Here is a 15,481-nt window from a genome sequence, read left to right on the forward strand (position 1 = left end):
GATTCCTCTTCAATAATCTATCCTGACAAAATAATTAGAGATGTAAACACAGATGTATGCAGTAAGATATTTATTACAACATTATTATAAAGAAATGTATATGTGATGTCCTGTGTCACACATACACACACACACACATTTTTTGCCTTTCCCCTCTGGTACATGAAAAGGGAAATCCTAGGCAGTCAATGTTCATAAGCAACGAATTCTGTCACCTTCCCACCACAGGAAACCTCTTGTCTAAGGCACCTTCATTCCCTGGTTGTGCACAGCCCCTCAAGGCAGCTGATTCCAAAGTTGTGCATTGTTCATTGCAAGAACCTTCTTTCTTCAAGCCAAAAATCCACCCCCTTGGACATGAGTATTTTGTTTTGGATTGAGATACACACCTACCATGTGATATGTTTAGAAGACTACCAGCACTCCCTTACTCCTCACAATAACCTGAGAATAATCCCTTATCCACAATTTCAAAATAAAAAAAAAAAATCTCTGAAGAAACAATAGTTTTTTTTATAACTTTGGTCCAAAACCTGACCTGAAACGTCAGGATGGTATTTATAGTATTTATTTATCTTACTTGGTGTGAATATTCATACATTTAGCTTCAGAAATATTGATGTTTGATTACAGGGCACTGCCCTAAATCTCACTAGGGTATTCCTTTATATATGATAAAGGCACTATATTCCCTTTCTAAAATCTGAAAAAATCTGAAGTCCAAAACACATCTATCCCTAAAGGTTTCAAATAAGGGATCAGGGATTGTACAGTTATCCCTGTAGCCTGAGAGAAGTGAAGAGACTGGTCAAGGCTCTTTATCCCTCCAAAGGCTCTGCTATCAACACTATTCTATACTACTCTAGAGGTTTTTGCAGAGAACCCCATGTTCCCTAAATAACCAGCCCCTGCCTGTTTGTTCCTCTCATGCTCTCCAATCCAGTCACTACTCAGATATGTTGCAGATGATCTGTGTCCAGGGAAACCCCAGAATGTGCCACACTGGAGGCAACCCCATGAGCAGGCTATGACCAAACAGCCCACTCCTAGGCTCAACCCCATCCAGAACTCAGTTGTCATTTGTTTTCCTTAAGCAACTTTCAATCTGACTCTATGAGCCAAAGGGAAAGATAGTCTCACTTAGGGCAGTGTGGAATGCAGGGAGCTTAAAGAATCATCATCAGCAGAAGAGATGAAGATATGGGCTTCTGACTGAGGAGTTCATCTATACCCAATTTCCCCCTGTTAGCCCCTCTGTGAAAATCTGAAGGAGATCCTCCTCACATTTCACCAACAGCCCATCATCCCTGTCCCTCCCCTATCTACCCCCTTCTCATTCTGGAATCCCCTTAGGATATGGATGTACATCATTCTCTGCCTGTGTTTATCAGTAACTCTCTGTCTCTGTATCTCTGCATCTCTGCCTCCTTGCACTGTCTGTTTTGCCCCACATCTGTGTCCCTTGTCCTGGTGTATGTCTCTCTCCCCCACTGCTGTCTACCTCACTCAGGATTCCTTTCTGGAGGGAACAGAAGTGCCAACTATACTACACCAGATGGCCTCTCCTGGTGTAGGGCTAGGAGGGACTAGAGGAAGAAATTTGGTTTTGCCTGCCCTGAAAAGATGCTTGGGGTTTCTGGATTGGCCTATTGCAGCATTTCTCTCATCCTGCCCACTTCCTTTTCACTACACGACTTTGCATATCCACTGAGCAGGCGCCCTCCCACCATACACTCAAGAGAACAGAAGGGATACAGCAATTTCTTCCTTCACCAAAAAGAACTACCATTCAAATTTTAACTTAAAAGCTGGAATTAGGCCGACTTGGATTTGAATCCCAGATCCTCCATTAACTCACTGTATCGCTTGCACTAATCTACTTAACCTCTCTGAGCCTGTTAATTCACTTGTAAAATGAGGAAATAATAGTACCTACCTCAAGAGGTTACTAAAAGGAATTACCAGGATAATGGATTCAAAGTGTTTGGCATAGCCCCTAACATACACAACTTCAACAAATATTTGATATCAAGTCCTCTCCTGGAGCACAGGTCCATGCCCACTGTCAAATCTTTGCGTAAACACCTAGCACCCACACAGTTAGTTCTGTCTACAGAGGCCTACCCTCCCCTGAGGCCAGTTACATCATGTAGGACCATTCCCCATGCCTTATCCTCATACCACTTCAGCTAGTTCAGATGATGGCCAACTTTATGGGACAGCCCTACATGCTGGGCCAGGATAGGAAAGGATGCTCCCCATACAGAAACGGTCTTCCTGGGCACACAGGAGACTCTCCATAGGGACTCAAGAGAAGACTCTTTGGACAGGTAAGAGGCAGAGTGGGAGAGTAGCTACTAGAAAGGCTCTCCAGAGTGGTGGTTCTCCAAGGAAAAACCACTTTCCAGCAAACACCAGGCTGAGATCTCTGGACAGAGACACAAGGGGAAAATCACACACAGATTAGGACTGTAGGAGGAGAGTGGAAGGTAGACACAGATCAGCCTAGGACAGGGAGTGGCACATGAAAAAAAATTTCCTCAAATTTACCTGGGTAATTCTGGCTTCCTGAAAGTCCTCTCCAGTTACTAAGGCAACATTATCCCAATTAGATTCTTATCCTCCACATTGTCACCACTCATATGGCACCCTCCTACACACACACCTGGTTTTCATTGCAATTGTAACCCACTCATTAATAATGGGTTTCAAGCTAGGCTGCACATCAGAATTGCCTGAGGAGCTTTTAGAAATCCTGATGCCTAGGCACACTCCAAACCAATTAAATCAGAATCCCTGGGGGGTAGGATCCAGGTATCTATAGTTTTTAAAGCTCCCAGGTAATTCCAAAATATGACCAAGGTTGAGAACTACTGCTTGGTTCTCAGTCTTAAGTCCTGATTTAAACTTCTCCCACGTCCTTCAAGACCCCTATCTGGCCTCACAAAGAAGGTGTCTGCAGCTGATAAGATAACACAGTAAATTGCTTCAGGAGGCTGCTGAAGAGGGAAGCCTGATTCTGCTTCCTTAAAGAACTCAGACCAAGAAAAAAACACATACACATGCACACATGCACTCATGCAAGCACACACAGACATATACAAATGCACCCAAACAGACCTGCATTCTTCTCCCCTAAGGAGGAGAATGGATAAGGACTTCTGTTCTTAAAAAGATTATGGATATGGACTCGGGCTGTGGGCATAGTGAGGCTAGTAAAGTAACTGCCCTCTCCCCACCCAAGGCCCCATTATCTACAGGACCTCTATGACCTCATGCTGTAGTAGGTCAAAGCCTAAGGCCTGGGGCCTCACCTCCCTGGGCAACTTGGGGTTCCTGCAGCAGCCACTGCCCTGCCTAACCCCTCCCACACCCCACCATGTTGGTTGGTACCCCCCACCTGCTGACCCTGGATGAAGCTGATGCCACCTGGACCCTCATCAAGGATAAAGTAAGAGGGTCAAAAACAAAGTGACCCCAGACCCCAGCCCATCATCCTTGAGCATGAGTATGGGTCTGAGCAACTTATGAGTAGGAAGGGGTGGGAAGCCTGAAGATAATAACACCTAATATTTACTCAGGGCTTGCTCACATGCCAGGCACTGCACGAAGTGCTTTGCATACAGTGTCCAATTTCATCACAATTGGAAAAACAGTAAGAGGTTCCTTGAAAGGCAACTGGAATCGAGGAAAACTGAAACAAGTGCTAAGTCAGGGTAGGGCTTAGGAGGTCAGGAAGATTTCCTGGGGAGTGATATTCTAGCTTAGGCAAATAGAAATTATTCTCATGTACAGGGTAAAGGAATTACTGACTCATAAATGGTGCTTACTAAACAACTAAATGAGTTAATGAGCAGGCGGGTGTGTGGGTAAGTGAACGGTGTCCTAATTAAAGGTAGAGCATATGCAAAAGCCAGGAGAGGAAAAAGAAAAATGCATATTTGTGAACGGCAAATGATCCTCTAGAATAGAGTTCAAATGGGTAGTGAAAAGGAGGTCAAAAAGGTACAGGGGCTGATCAAGAAGGGCCCTTTAAACTTTCTAAAGGAACTTCAACCTCTTCACAGATACCTCCTCCACCTTTAACTTCCACAGAATGGGAAATTTGGGTTTTGAGCAAAATATGTAGATTTTTAGGAGCAGGCAGATGTCAGCTGTATCTGAGTGGCAGGTACCCAACAAATCCCACCAAATCTAGATGGCTACAATTTCTGAACTTGGAGAATTTGGGGATCAGGTTCCAGTTATGTAACCTGAAGGATAGTGAATTTCAAGCACTAGTGGAAGGCAGCCCACCAAGTTTAAAACCACCATCTTAAAGTAGTGCCGACCAGACTCAAAGCAGCCTTAACAGCATGTGGCTCACGTGGCTCCCATTTGAAATGGAGCAGCAGCTCACCACGAGGGTCAGCTTCCCAGGGAAGGAGAAACAGGAAAGTAAAGGCCCTCCCAAGTATCAAAGTACCTGGCTTCAGCAGTGTAAAAGGTTGGTCCCGACAAGCTCAAGCATTTCATTAGGCCGAAAGTAAATGTGATCATCAACTAGTAGAAAGCTACACTATCTCTCAGCATCAGAAAAATTCCCTATTTAAATGGAAAATTGTCAGGAAAGGCAGAGATTCAGAATAAATCACTGTGGTATGTGGCAAATTCAAGGAGCAGGACACCTCTGAGTGACCTGGTTTCCTCCCTCCAGAACTGCTGAGAGTTTACCGAGCACTTTGTAGAACCTATAGCTAACAAGAATGTGGCTCAAGAGCTCCTCGTTCAGAATTCAAACCAGCCAAGGTACATCCAGGAAGATAGTCTTCCTCACTATCTTTTCATTTTCCCGGGCTGCCCCTGAGAGATCTAAATTTGCAGGCCTCTATGTTCCATAGAACTTTCACCCAGAAATAAAACTGCAATGGGAACAACAGGTAGTGTTCTCAAATGATGACTCTACCAAGAATAGTCACCCTAGCATAGAAATCTTATTTTCCCTATTTTAGGATAACTACTGGGGGCCTCAAGGGTAAGAAATAGGGCCTAATAACCGTCCCCCACCCCCAAGGCAAATTCATGTCTATATTCTGGGAAAAAGCCTCCAGCTAAATTAGGGATTCACCTTTTAGCAGACACTTAGACCATAAGAACCAGGTATTTCTCAAAATCCTATTAGAGAGATACCTCCTGGGGACACTCCTATATTTGTCTTATTTGTATAGGATCCTAGGGACCAAAGGAGCAGCTAGGGTAGGATTCTGAAGTTATACTTGGTGACTACGCTTTTTTTGTCATGGGACAGAGCATTCTATACAAAAATGCCAACCCACCAGTGCCCTGTTGTCACCCCTGGGAAACCCAAATGGACCTTCTCAGAGTCCTGTTCTTCAGCCTGACGCCCCCACCAGAAAGAAAGTATTCCATGTCTCAATGAAGCACAGGAATGATGGGAAATTCTTCCATGCACATTAAGAAAGAGCACCATTTATTTCCTTGGCTAGGTGACAAAGTGCAGACACAACTCCATCAGTTAGCTATCCTCCTCTTATGCTGTGGGGCAGCACTTCTAAAACAGCTCTATGTAGCAAAAAAAAAAAAAAAACAAAAAACAGATTGGCCTTAAGGGATCATTGATGAATTCTACCAGAAGACCAGCAAAGTGGGCAATGCCAGCAGTAGGGAGACAGACATGTGGGAATTCAGGGCTGAGGAAGGGGAGTAGAACAGAGTATTTTCAGAATAGATTTCAAACACGAAAGGGACCCAAAGAGGGAATTTTATGTACTCCCTAGCAGAACACAGAGCCAGAAGTCTCGGCCAGCAATATCTTTAATGAGTCGAGATCATACCTACATACAATTACTAGAGAGGATCTTACAAGGTTTCCCAGTTGGTCATGAAGTTAAACTTTGGAGAACTGGATTATCAAACCAAAAAAGCCAAGACAAGAAGGACAAAACCAAGAGGAACTAGAATCCCTAAAAGCTTATTGGGACAGCATTACAAGGATGAGGCCTCAAATCCCTAAAAGAACTACTCCCTGTAGCCAGGGCAGAAGATGTTGAAGAATGGTCATTCCAAACCTATCTCTGTATACCCATTGTAGTGAACGACATCATCCATCTAACCAATCATCTAAGACTAATCCTTCATGATTCCTTTTCCCATACTCCTTAACTGACCAAGTTCTACTAATTCTATAACCTAAAGTTCTATTTCAGTTGAAGGCCTCACCATGTTCTGCTTGCAGTTATACAATACTCTTACCCAATCTTCCTCTCCTTATTTTGTCTTGCTATTCAAAAGTAACTTCCTAAAGCACCTTTCTGATCCCGTCCCTTTCACCCAGAGCCCTTCAAATGGCTTTCCACTGCCCTCAGGATCAAATTCCTGTCAGTTAGCACACTTTAGATCTTTCATCGTCTAGTTCCTGTGTGCCTGTCGCTCTTCAGACCCTATGTTTAAGTACTACGAAATGATGTGTTCCTGAATGTGCCCTTCTTAGTTTGTAAGTTCAGGTTTTTTAACTGGCTGTATCCTCTCCCTGGATTGACCATCCTCCTACCTAACTACTTCCTTCAAAACTCAAGTACTACCACCTAGAAACTAGAAATCTTCTGATCCTCTTCTAACAAAGACAAAGGCTGTTAAATCACTTCTGGTGATTTAACCTTGCTCTCTATTATTTTACTTAGCTGACTATGGTCTACATCTTCATCTCCTCCATTAGACTGAGCTATAATAAGACATGGTCAAAGCCTCATGCTTTTATGTACTCCCAGTATCCAGCAGGGTCTGACACATCGTAGACATTCAAGGTTTTGCTACAGGACAGAACTATAAAATAAGCAGAAAGCATAACAGCCTGAGCACATTGTGGAGATGTAATTGCACAGTGAACAATGGGAGGGTCAATCTAGAATAGGCTACCAGGTAACTCCTGACCCTAACTCAGTCCCTGACCTGTAAACTGGCCATCTGCAGGTTATCGAGGAGCGCTTTGGGCCCAATGTAGTGGCGGTACCTTTCCTGTCGGATGCAGCCTGCTATGACCTACTGGGTGTGCTAGTGAAGCAGTCCCGCCCAGCCCACATCCGCCTGGCTTTACCAGGTTGGCAGGGTCGGCGGGCACTACAACCAGTGGGGCCACTACCAAACCTCCTGGAGCAGGCAGGGTCTGAGGGTGCCTTTGCCCACTGCACTCGGGAATACTCACCAAACGGCCGAGCAGAGATACCCTATGAAGAAATGCGACTGTTGGATGGGCAGCCCTGCCGGATCCGCCTGCACATGGGTGGCCTGCGCAAGAAGGTGGCCTTCCTGCTACTGCCGCCAGGGCAGGTGAGCCTACAGCAAAACCTTCCCTGGCTCCGAAGTACGCACAGCATCTATGTCATCTACCAGGTCTTCTCCTGTTCCTGGCTACAGCTGGAGCTGTTGCCTACAGCCCGTGAGCCCCAGCTGCTCCGGTTACAACGGTCACTGCCTGTTGCCTTCTCCTGCCTCAAGTTTTCACTGCACCCCAAAGGAGTGCTGGGATCACAGAAGCCTCTGACCAAAGATCCATTGCCCCACGGTGCCAACTGGGTCAGACCCAACCTCGGCATCATGCCACCTCTGGCCCCCACATCAGTCGCTGCCGATACCCCTGAAGCTACTGATGTACCCCCGCCTGTCCCAGCCCCACCTACACCACCTCCTCAGGAAGGGCCAGAGGGCAGGCCCACCAGATTCTCCTACAGGGGCCGAAACCCCTTCCGCAGGGGGCCTCAGATGTTGTCAGGTACTGCTAGAGGATATGAAGCTGAGAGGGATGAGATCGGGTAAAGGGGAGAGGGCATGGGGAATATAGGAGTGTGTGCCCAGGAATGTGTGGGGCACCCCTCACTCCACACTGGATCCCAGTGAGGGGAATGGAGTGAGGGAGCCAGGGGTAACGAGGGGGAAGCATGGTCCTGGTGAGGGGGTGGGCACAGCACAGAGGGCCAGGGAGGGACCAGGGAGGCAGAAAGACCAGGGCATGAGTCAAGCTGTGACTATCCCCAACCCTGGCAGAGAACTGGCTCTTCAGTCCCCGCAGCCCCCCACCAGGAGTCCAGGGTGGGGGCCCCGGGGACCCCGACCGGCACTCCATGTCCCTGCCCCTGCTGCAGGGTCTGTCCTCAGAGTTCGACAGCGACGAATGAAGCTGAAGCGAGAGATGCAGGGGGCGAGGCCCCCAATATCTGGCATAGGGATACTGGTCCCCAATAAACATCAGCTGCTGCTCCCCAAAACCATCCTTGGCCCATGCTGCTTCTTCCTTCTGGGGGCTGATGGAGAGTCCCTACTTTTTTCCCCTAGGCTCCATGACCCCCTCACCCTTTAAGGGCATGAGAAGCACCTCGAAACCTCGGCACCAATGTCCTCACGAGAGACAAAGTACCCCTGACCTCCCCATTTATGTACAACCTTCCTGGGACCACAGCCCCAGAAAAAAGGGTGGGAAAGAAGAATGAGCACAGAATAGAGATTTCCCTTTTATACATATTGCAACAAGTTCTCCATAAAACATTCATCGGAAATAAATTAAAAAGTCCTCTTGCCACTGCCTCCAAACATAAAAAGGAGCCTACACCGGCGGCCCCGGCCCAGGCCACATGAGGCCCTGATTGTCCATGGAAGAAAGTTAAGGATTGAGGGGCCCGAAGCCTGAGAAAGGAGGGCCAGATCCCTCCTCTGAAGCATCCAACAAGAAAGGCGAGGTGACAGCATGGGCCTGGGAGATGGCAGCCAACTCCTTGAGAAACTCAGGGAAAATGACTGCACAGTAGACCGCATTCTTGACTCGCAGAGCCTCACCTTGGCGCTCAGGGGCCCCACCCCGAGGGGGCAGAACCGGAGTTGAAGCCCCTGGGGAGCCCCCACCCAGGCCAAGTCCTGCGCCGTCTCTCCCAGGCTGAAGAACCACCTGTGCCGCCTGCCGGGCCCTGGTTGGACTGTGCGCGTGCCGCAGGAGCAACTCCCCCAAGGACGGCCTCCGGCTCTTCACTGGGAATAAATGGGTATTGGGGATCATGAAGGTGCGGGGGTCAGGCACACTCCCTCGGTCTGAGAGAGATGCCCCCCTCCCTGGGTTCAGGGACATCTCAACTAGGACTCGAAAACCAAAATGCTGCCTGCCTAGCCCTCTTCCCTTTATCCAGCCTCCCCACCCAGTGAACCATCACCCTCGGTCTTCTGTCAGTCAACACCACAGCCACTTCATTCCCAACCAAGACCCCTTCTCCACGCCCTCTCACCCTGAGGGACTCTTAATACTCCTCCCTTTCCAAACGCTATTCTACCATCTCTAAGCTATGTCTCCTCAGTCTGTAACACACCCTCACGTTATGCTCCTGAACTGGAGCCGACCACTTCCAGCTTCCCTCTGCCTCTCTATAACACATGACCCACATCCTCTGCTCCTTCCACACCCACAGGGCCATATATGCAATCACAGTTCCGGGGCTTTACCACCTGTCTCATACTCTACTACCCTTCCAAAATCTGTTCTCCTGCGCCACCACTTCGCCTACCACCAGCCCCCCTCCTATATCCACCAAAGCCAACCTCCTACTTCACATCAGCTTAGACAACTTCATGTGGCCAGACAAATTCACCTCAGCTTAGACTCAAATGAACCATTTAAAATGTTGCCCTCTCTCCTCTAATTATCTTCCTAGATTACTGATTCTGGATCTTTGCCCAATATATAGGGCCTAGACTGTAGGAATTTAGTCTCTAGATCATGCTACAGTTCCCATTCTCTATCTCGAACACTGGTTACAGAAATATGCTACACAAATCTACTAAATATGGCATTCAAAACCCTTCACAACCAGGCTCACATGCCCCTCCAACCCTTCTTCCAAACCCTTCACACCCTCCTCTGCTTTTGTACCCATACCTATCTGTTCTTCCTGAAACCTTCCAGGCTCTTTTTATGCTTCTGTAGCCCTCTCTGCCTTAATTCTACTCTCCCCACTGTTTTCATCCTTGGCCTAATCTCATTCTCCCCACCCCTCTGAGAAACCTCCTCTGATTTGCCGTCCACTGCCTTCCCATTTCACCGCCTTTATCACACTGTATTGTAATGGCTTGTGTATAGGTCTTCTATCTCATACAGTAATCTGTGAGCTCAAGGGCTCAGACTCTTATCTACCTCCACAGTGAACACAGTACCAGAACTATGGAAATAAGATACATTCACAGTGCTGTACCATGAGGAAATCATGCTGAGGAACATCAGCTGGGTTTTCGCAGCTGTATAAGAACCATTCTGGTACTGTCTTCCCAACCCACATTTCTCAAGATCCTCCAGCTCACCCCTGCTCTCTTGCTCTTAGCATATTATTTTGCCTCCTACTTTGATTAGCAAATAAAGTACTTCAATTCCTGTCCTTCCCCTCTGCACCTCACAACTCCATGGATACGTATCACTTCCTCCTTTGATCTATCCCTCATTTGCCTCAAAGGGGGAAAAAAAAAACCTTTCCCATCCAAAGTTAATCCTGTCCTGGTACACTGGATCCCACTACATCCACCACATTTTGGGACCTTCCTTTCTCAGTTAATGACACTTCTCTAGTCACTCCTCTAGACTGACTGTCAGCTCTTAGAAAGCAAAGATCTCATCTTGTACCTACTCTCTGAGTCCTTGTACCACTCCCCGAGTCCCCTGTACCAAAGACAATGGAGAGCAAATATGGCAAGTACTCAGACACTTGCTGATGGAAGATCTAGATTTAAAGCTGCATGGTCATACTTAACTTTTCCTTCCTCCTTGTACCCCACAACCATTCATCAAACTCTGCCAATACTTTCTTCCCATTTCTACCTTATCTAATTCTTCCTTTCTGTTTCCACTATTCTAATTCAAGCCTTGCTGGTCACAGTTGCACTCTGTTTTCTCCTGGGTCCACGTGAACTAACATGCTTATCTCTCCACTCTCCTATCTAAGAACCTCCAATGGGTTCTCACTGCCTAAAAGATCACAACTTCTACCCAGCCCAACTTCTAATCTGAGCACCTAATGCTCTGGCCAAATCTTTCCAGCCTTACTATAAGCTATTCCACCACCTTCTAAATCCCCTGCTCCAGCTAAATAGTTCATGCGGTCCCCTGGACAAAAGAATAAAGCCACCCCACTCCTCTGCCTACCCAAGTCCTATCTCTCAAGGACCATGTCAAATACCATGTCCTTTCCCAAGCCGTAACCATACCTCAACCTAGAGACCACTCTGTCCCCTTGCCTATCCTCAACTCCTAGAACAGTTTTTGCTGGTGCTGCTAATTTGGCTCTTGGTGGACATAACTGTATTTTACCCTCTGACTAGAGCCAGACGACAAACATCAAGACTCAATTTTCTGCAACTCCTCAGTTCATGGCACAAGACTTCACCCTTAATAAGAGCTAATTAACCCGGACTAATTAGCTGTCTAGGGAAGGTAGGGAGAGGGGTGGAGTGGTGGGATAGGCCTCACCTAGGGGATCGGAGCGGCGGGGGGCAGGTCCTGCTGCAGGGCCCTCGGCCCAGTCCAACTTGCCACGGGCAATGAGGTACTTCTTGGCTTTGGATAGCAGTGCTGGGAAGTCCTCCTGGGAGGCCGCAAAGCTCTCAATTTTATTCTTCACAGAACCCAGCACCTATGAAGCACAACTTCATGACATTTCTGTGTAGTTCTAGACTGACAGTCCTTTCTAGTCCCCCTGGGCCTGTTCCCAGCCCCCCAGGGCCACTCCAGCTGCGGGCCTGGCCCACCACGGAGCCTAGACGCACCCATGCATGCATGCATCGCACACCTGCAGCAGGGACTTGACACTGGGCTGGAAGACCATGTTGGTGTTGAGCAGGAAAGAGCGGAGCAGGGGCTGGGGGTGACAGGCCAGCTGGGCCACCAGCCCCGTCAGCAGGAAGTTGACATAGACGGAGTTCTGCAGCATGTTCTCGAGTTTGGCAAAGAGCACAGCCATGAAGGGGCCTGGGAGGAGTGGGTACAAGGATACAGGCCTAAACACAATGCACATCGTGCTCATTCTTCCCAAAACCAAGAGACCACCCCAACCACTAGATGAAAATTACTTGCAGGTCAGTCTCTGGGTATGTTTAAATATCCTGTGATCACCTACTCTGGAGATGAAATGGCAGACACCAGATAGACCCACAAGAGTCCAGATGCCAGCTTTACACACACTTCAGATGAAGAGCCAGATCATAGGCTCTGGAGTCAGAAAGACCTGGTTTCAAATTCCAGGTTTATCTTTTACAAGTTACTGGATGAATCAAAATTCTCCAAGCATAGTTTCCTACTTGGCAAAATGAAATATACCCACCTCACAGTATTACTAAAAGGATCAAAAAGATATTCCTATAAAGCAGTTAGCCCAAGATCTAGCAAATTATACATATTCAGTAATAACTATAAGCTACATAACATCTCTCAGTTTTTTAAAAAAGCTTCACCCAAGAGGCACAAAAGAAAAAGAACAAGCAAGAAAGTGAATGGGACCAAAAGAAGAATCAGGTTACACACAAGACAGAGGATAGCACTACACCTAGGTCAGAAGAAAGCAAGAATGAACTGTAGCAAAGACAAAGGTTACTACACAGGCCAACTTCAAGATAGGGAGAGAAATCTCTGGAAGGCCAAAGAAGAAATCAGCTCTGTTCAGGAACTAAGAACCAAGAAGGTAAAAGAGTTTAGTTCAGAGCCAGAGAAAATTGATTAAGCAAAGTGCTGGGAAGAGGAAAACAGAAGGGATTAGAATGATCTACTAGAACCATCACAGTCTGTCTGACCAGGGATCTGTGAGGAAAAGGGATTATACCTAAGAACTGCACTATGAACTAAGACAGGAGAACAATAAAGGGAAAGAGGCAGTGAATTCTGAAAAAGATCCTAGAACATTCTCCACTCCAGATGCACATGATTAGTCTTAGCTCCATACAACCCTAGTTTAACAGGGTCCCTAAGATACCCCATAACTTTTTCCTTCTGTTTCTCTCATTTCCTGAGACTCTCTTGCAAGAGAAAATTCAAAAAGCTCAGATGAGTTTACAAAGAAGAAAAGGGACACTTCAACAATGTGGTAAAACCTGCATACCACCTTCTGGTGGTACTGAGCAGGAAGGAGCAAAGCCTAAACAAATGGAAAGCCATTTTCTGTAGCCTGCAAGAGGGAACTGTCAGGACTCTCGAGCAGAAGCTTTGGTGTTGTACAAGAAGGATGGCAGAATATCCCAGGCCCAGTTAGGACATGGACTGATCAAGGCATGATAACTTGACTGCAAACAACCAGAAGAAGGGTGGATACCTTGGTCAACTTACATCTGCCATGCACCCAAGAGATGATAATCCTAGTAAAAAGCTACCATGTGCTGAGTTCTCCCAATGCACCAGCATCACGGTAAGTTGTTTAAATGCAGCAGTGATATGAACAGACACTAATTCAAGGTATGTCTAGTCCAAAGCACTACGCTGCTTCTTAGAAGTGGTTTTTTGGCCCCTAGAGTAAGGAGAGTAAGGATAAGAACCAGGTAAGAGCAGGAATGGTTGAGCCAGCTCTCAAACAAAAACCAAAGAGGAGTTAGCCCGGCCACTCAGGTCAGGTCTAGCTCCAGGGTCTTTGGAAAGACCAAAAGAACTCCGCTCGGGAGCTCGGGGCCATACTTTTGTCATTTGCCCTCAAAGAGGTATTTCACTCTGTCTGCTTCAGTCCTTACTATTAACCGTAAGACTTGAAGAAAGTCTTACTGGGTAGTCATAGCAACCAACAAGGTACAAGGACAGAGAACCGGAAAAACCTGAAATTGAGTCCTTCTCTGAGAAGACAGGGAGAAGAAAGGAGGCCAGGGCAGAGTACAGGAAAAACACCAGAAGAGCTGATCCTGGGCAGAAAAGTTGACAGGAGACCCAACACCCAAGACAAACATGGGAACAGCATGGAAGAGCATGGCTTACAGGTGCCTCACATACAGAATAGCATGTATGACTCCATATATATTGTTCAGATATATTGCTGTGATTCACCAGGAAACACCAAACACAGAACATCCTGATCACAATCCCAGGAAATGGCCAGACTACGGAAGAGGAGGAACATGCACATTGGACAGACATACAAGGCTCAGACATAAATCAATACTCAAACCAGCACAAGCATGGAAGACGTATACACAAACACAGAGACATAAGTACAACAGAATATGTATCTGGAATGGACCCAAGCAAAATGGATGAGGAGTTAGGCAAGTACACAGAAACGACATGGCCAAGAAGTCTCAGATATTAGCACAAACATGTCAAGTACATGCAAGGAGTACACAAAGGAGAAGGCCTAGGCTAAGTAGCTTACCAGTGAAGGGCTGGCTTGGCAGCTGGTTGAGAGTCCGCAAAGGGCTGCTGAGGAAGGGGCCAGGGGGCTCGGGGGGACAGGTGAAGCTCTCATAGGCCTCCTCCTCCTCAAGAGGTAGTGGAGGCTCTAGCAGGGGTTCTGAGCCAGCCCCCCCATTGCTCAATGCCACCTCGAGTTCCTGGAGCTCCTGCCCAAAGCCCTCTAGTCCTGCCATGCCCTCGGAAGTGCCCTCTGGCAGTTCCCCAGCTCCCTCCTGAGGCACCCGACGAACCTTCTTGGCCCCCTCAGGCCATGGTCCTGGCACCCCATTGAGCTGGGGAGGGGGCAGGAGGCCAGGGCCCTCCCCTGCACCCCCAGCAAGCCCCCCACTCCCCAGCTCTTCCTCCTCCCCTTCCCCCACATTGTCCCTGTCCTCCTCAGGCAGTAGGCTGCGTTTCTTAGTCCGGGAGCCAACAGGACTGGGCTCAGGAGGGGGCCGCTCGCCATCATAGGGGGCAGACCAGGTACAGCAGGCTCGGACACACCGGTCCACACCACGGCGTGCCTCACGCAGATACTCCAGGTAATTGTCTTCCAGCTCACCAGGCTCCTCCACAGGGCTGGGCCTTCGGCCAGGGCTGGAGGCTGGGGATGCAGCAAGCCCTGGTGAGCGAGGGGCTGGAACTGGGGATTCCGAGCCACCCAGACTCTGCTGTCGCAGGAAGAAGGCCAGTCGAGATGGTGTGGAGGGCCGGGACACTGTCACCACAGAAGAGGAGTCAACACTTGGGCTTCCAGGGCCTACAGAGGGAAAAAACATAAGAGCGATCAAAGAGACAGAGGGCTAGGAGGAAGGATAAGACACCTACGGAGACTAATAGAGAAGGCAATGAAGCAACAAAGACATGTGACCTATTCAGGCAGCTGATTCTCCACCCTCCTAATTAAGCTTTTCAGCATCCACCACCCCCTCTCACTGCCCCCAACACCAAAGAAACAATGGAAAATAGAAACAATACAGGACAGGAATGAAGAAGAGGAGCAGCTTTACTCAGCAGCTATATTTCTTTGGTGGAGTTAAGAATCCACCCTGCAAGACCCCTCATCGACCTCCCCAAAGATGGAATGCCACTCATGGC

The 15,481-nt window shown here is 47.8% G+C and overlaps 2 protein-coding genes across 22 annotated transcripts in view; one reads left to right on the forward strand and one right to left on the reverse strand.

Moving 5' to 3' along the window:
• C11H11orf42 (chromosome 11 C11orf42 homolog) lies at positions 1 to 8,382 on the forward strand. 2 transcript variants are annotated; one of them, XM_027578671.2, is made up of 3 exons: positions 1 to 3,451; positions 6,970 to 7,768; positions 8,139 to 8,382. In XM_027578671.2, the coding sequence occupies exons 1-3, from the start codon at positions 3,380 to 3,382 to the stop codon at positions 8,351 to 8,353; spliced, it is 1,086 nt and encodes a 361-aa protein (XP_027434472.1). In that variant the 5' UTR covers positions 1 to 3,379; the 3' UTR covers positions 8,354 to 8,382. The 2 variants fall into 2 exon arrangements, with proteins under 2 accessions (XP_027434472.1, XP_027434473.1); XM_027578672.2 differs by having other exon boundaries at positions 8,041 to 8,262.
• Positions 8,311 to 15,481, reverse strand: part of FAM160A2 (family with sequence similarity 160 member A2) — a 22,529-nt gene continuing 15,358 nt past the window's right edge. For 19 of the 20 annotated variants that reach the window (XM_027578670.2, XM_027578666.2, XM_027578658.2 and 16 more), the window contains 4 exons: positions 14,364 to 15,143; positions 11,811 to 11,989; positions 11,492 to 11,654; positions 8,311 to 9,015 (listed from right to left, as the gene is read on the reverse strand). In XM_027578670.2, coding sequence (XP_027434471.1) covers positions 8,654 to 9,015; positions 11,492 to 11,654; positions 11,811 to 11,989; positions 14,364 to 15,143 — 1,484 coding nt within the window. In that variant the 3' untranslated portion in view covers positions 8,311 to 8,653. Of the gene's footprint in view, positions 9,016 to 11,491; positions 11,655 to 11,787; positions 11,990 to 14,363; positions 15,144 to 15,481 lie in introns of all 20 variants that reach the window. The other variant, XR_003517341.2, reaches the window with a different exon arrangement.

Source organism: Zalophus californianus, chromosome 11, assembly GCF_009762305.2.
Source record: "Zalophus californianus isolate mZalCal1 chromosome 11, mZalCal1.pri.v2, whole genome shotgun sequence".
Classification (NCBI taxonomy): Eukaryota; Metazoa; Chordata; class Mammalia; order Carnivora; family Otariidae; genus Zalophus; species Zalophus californianus.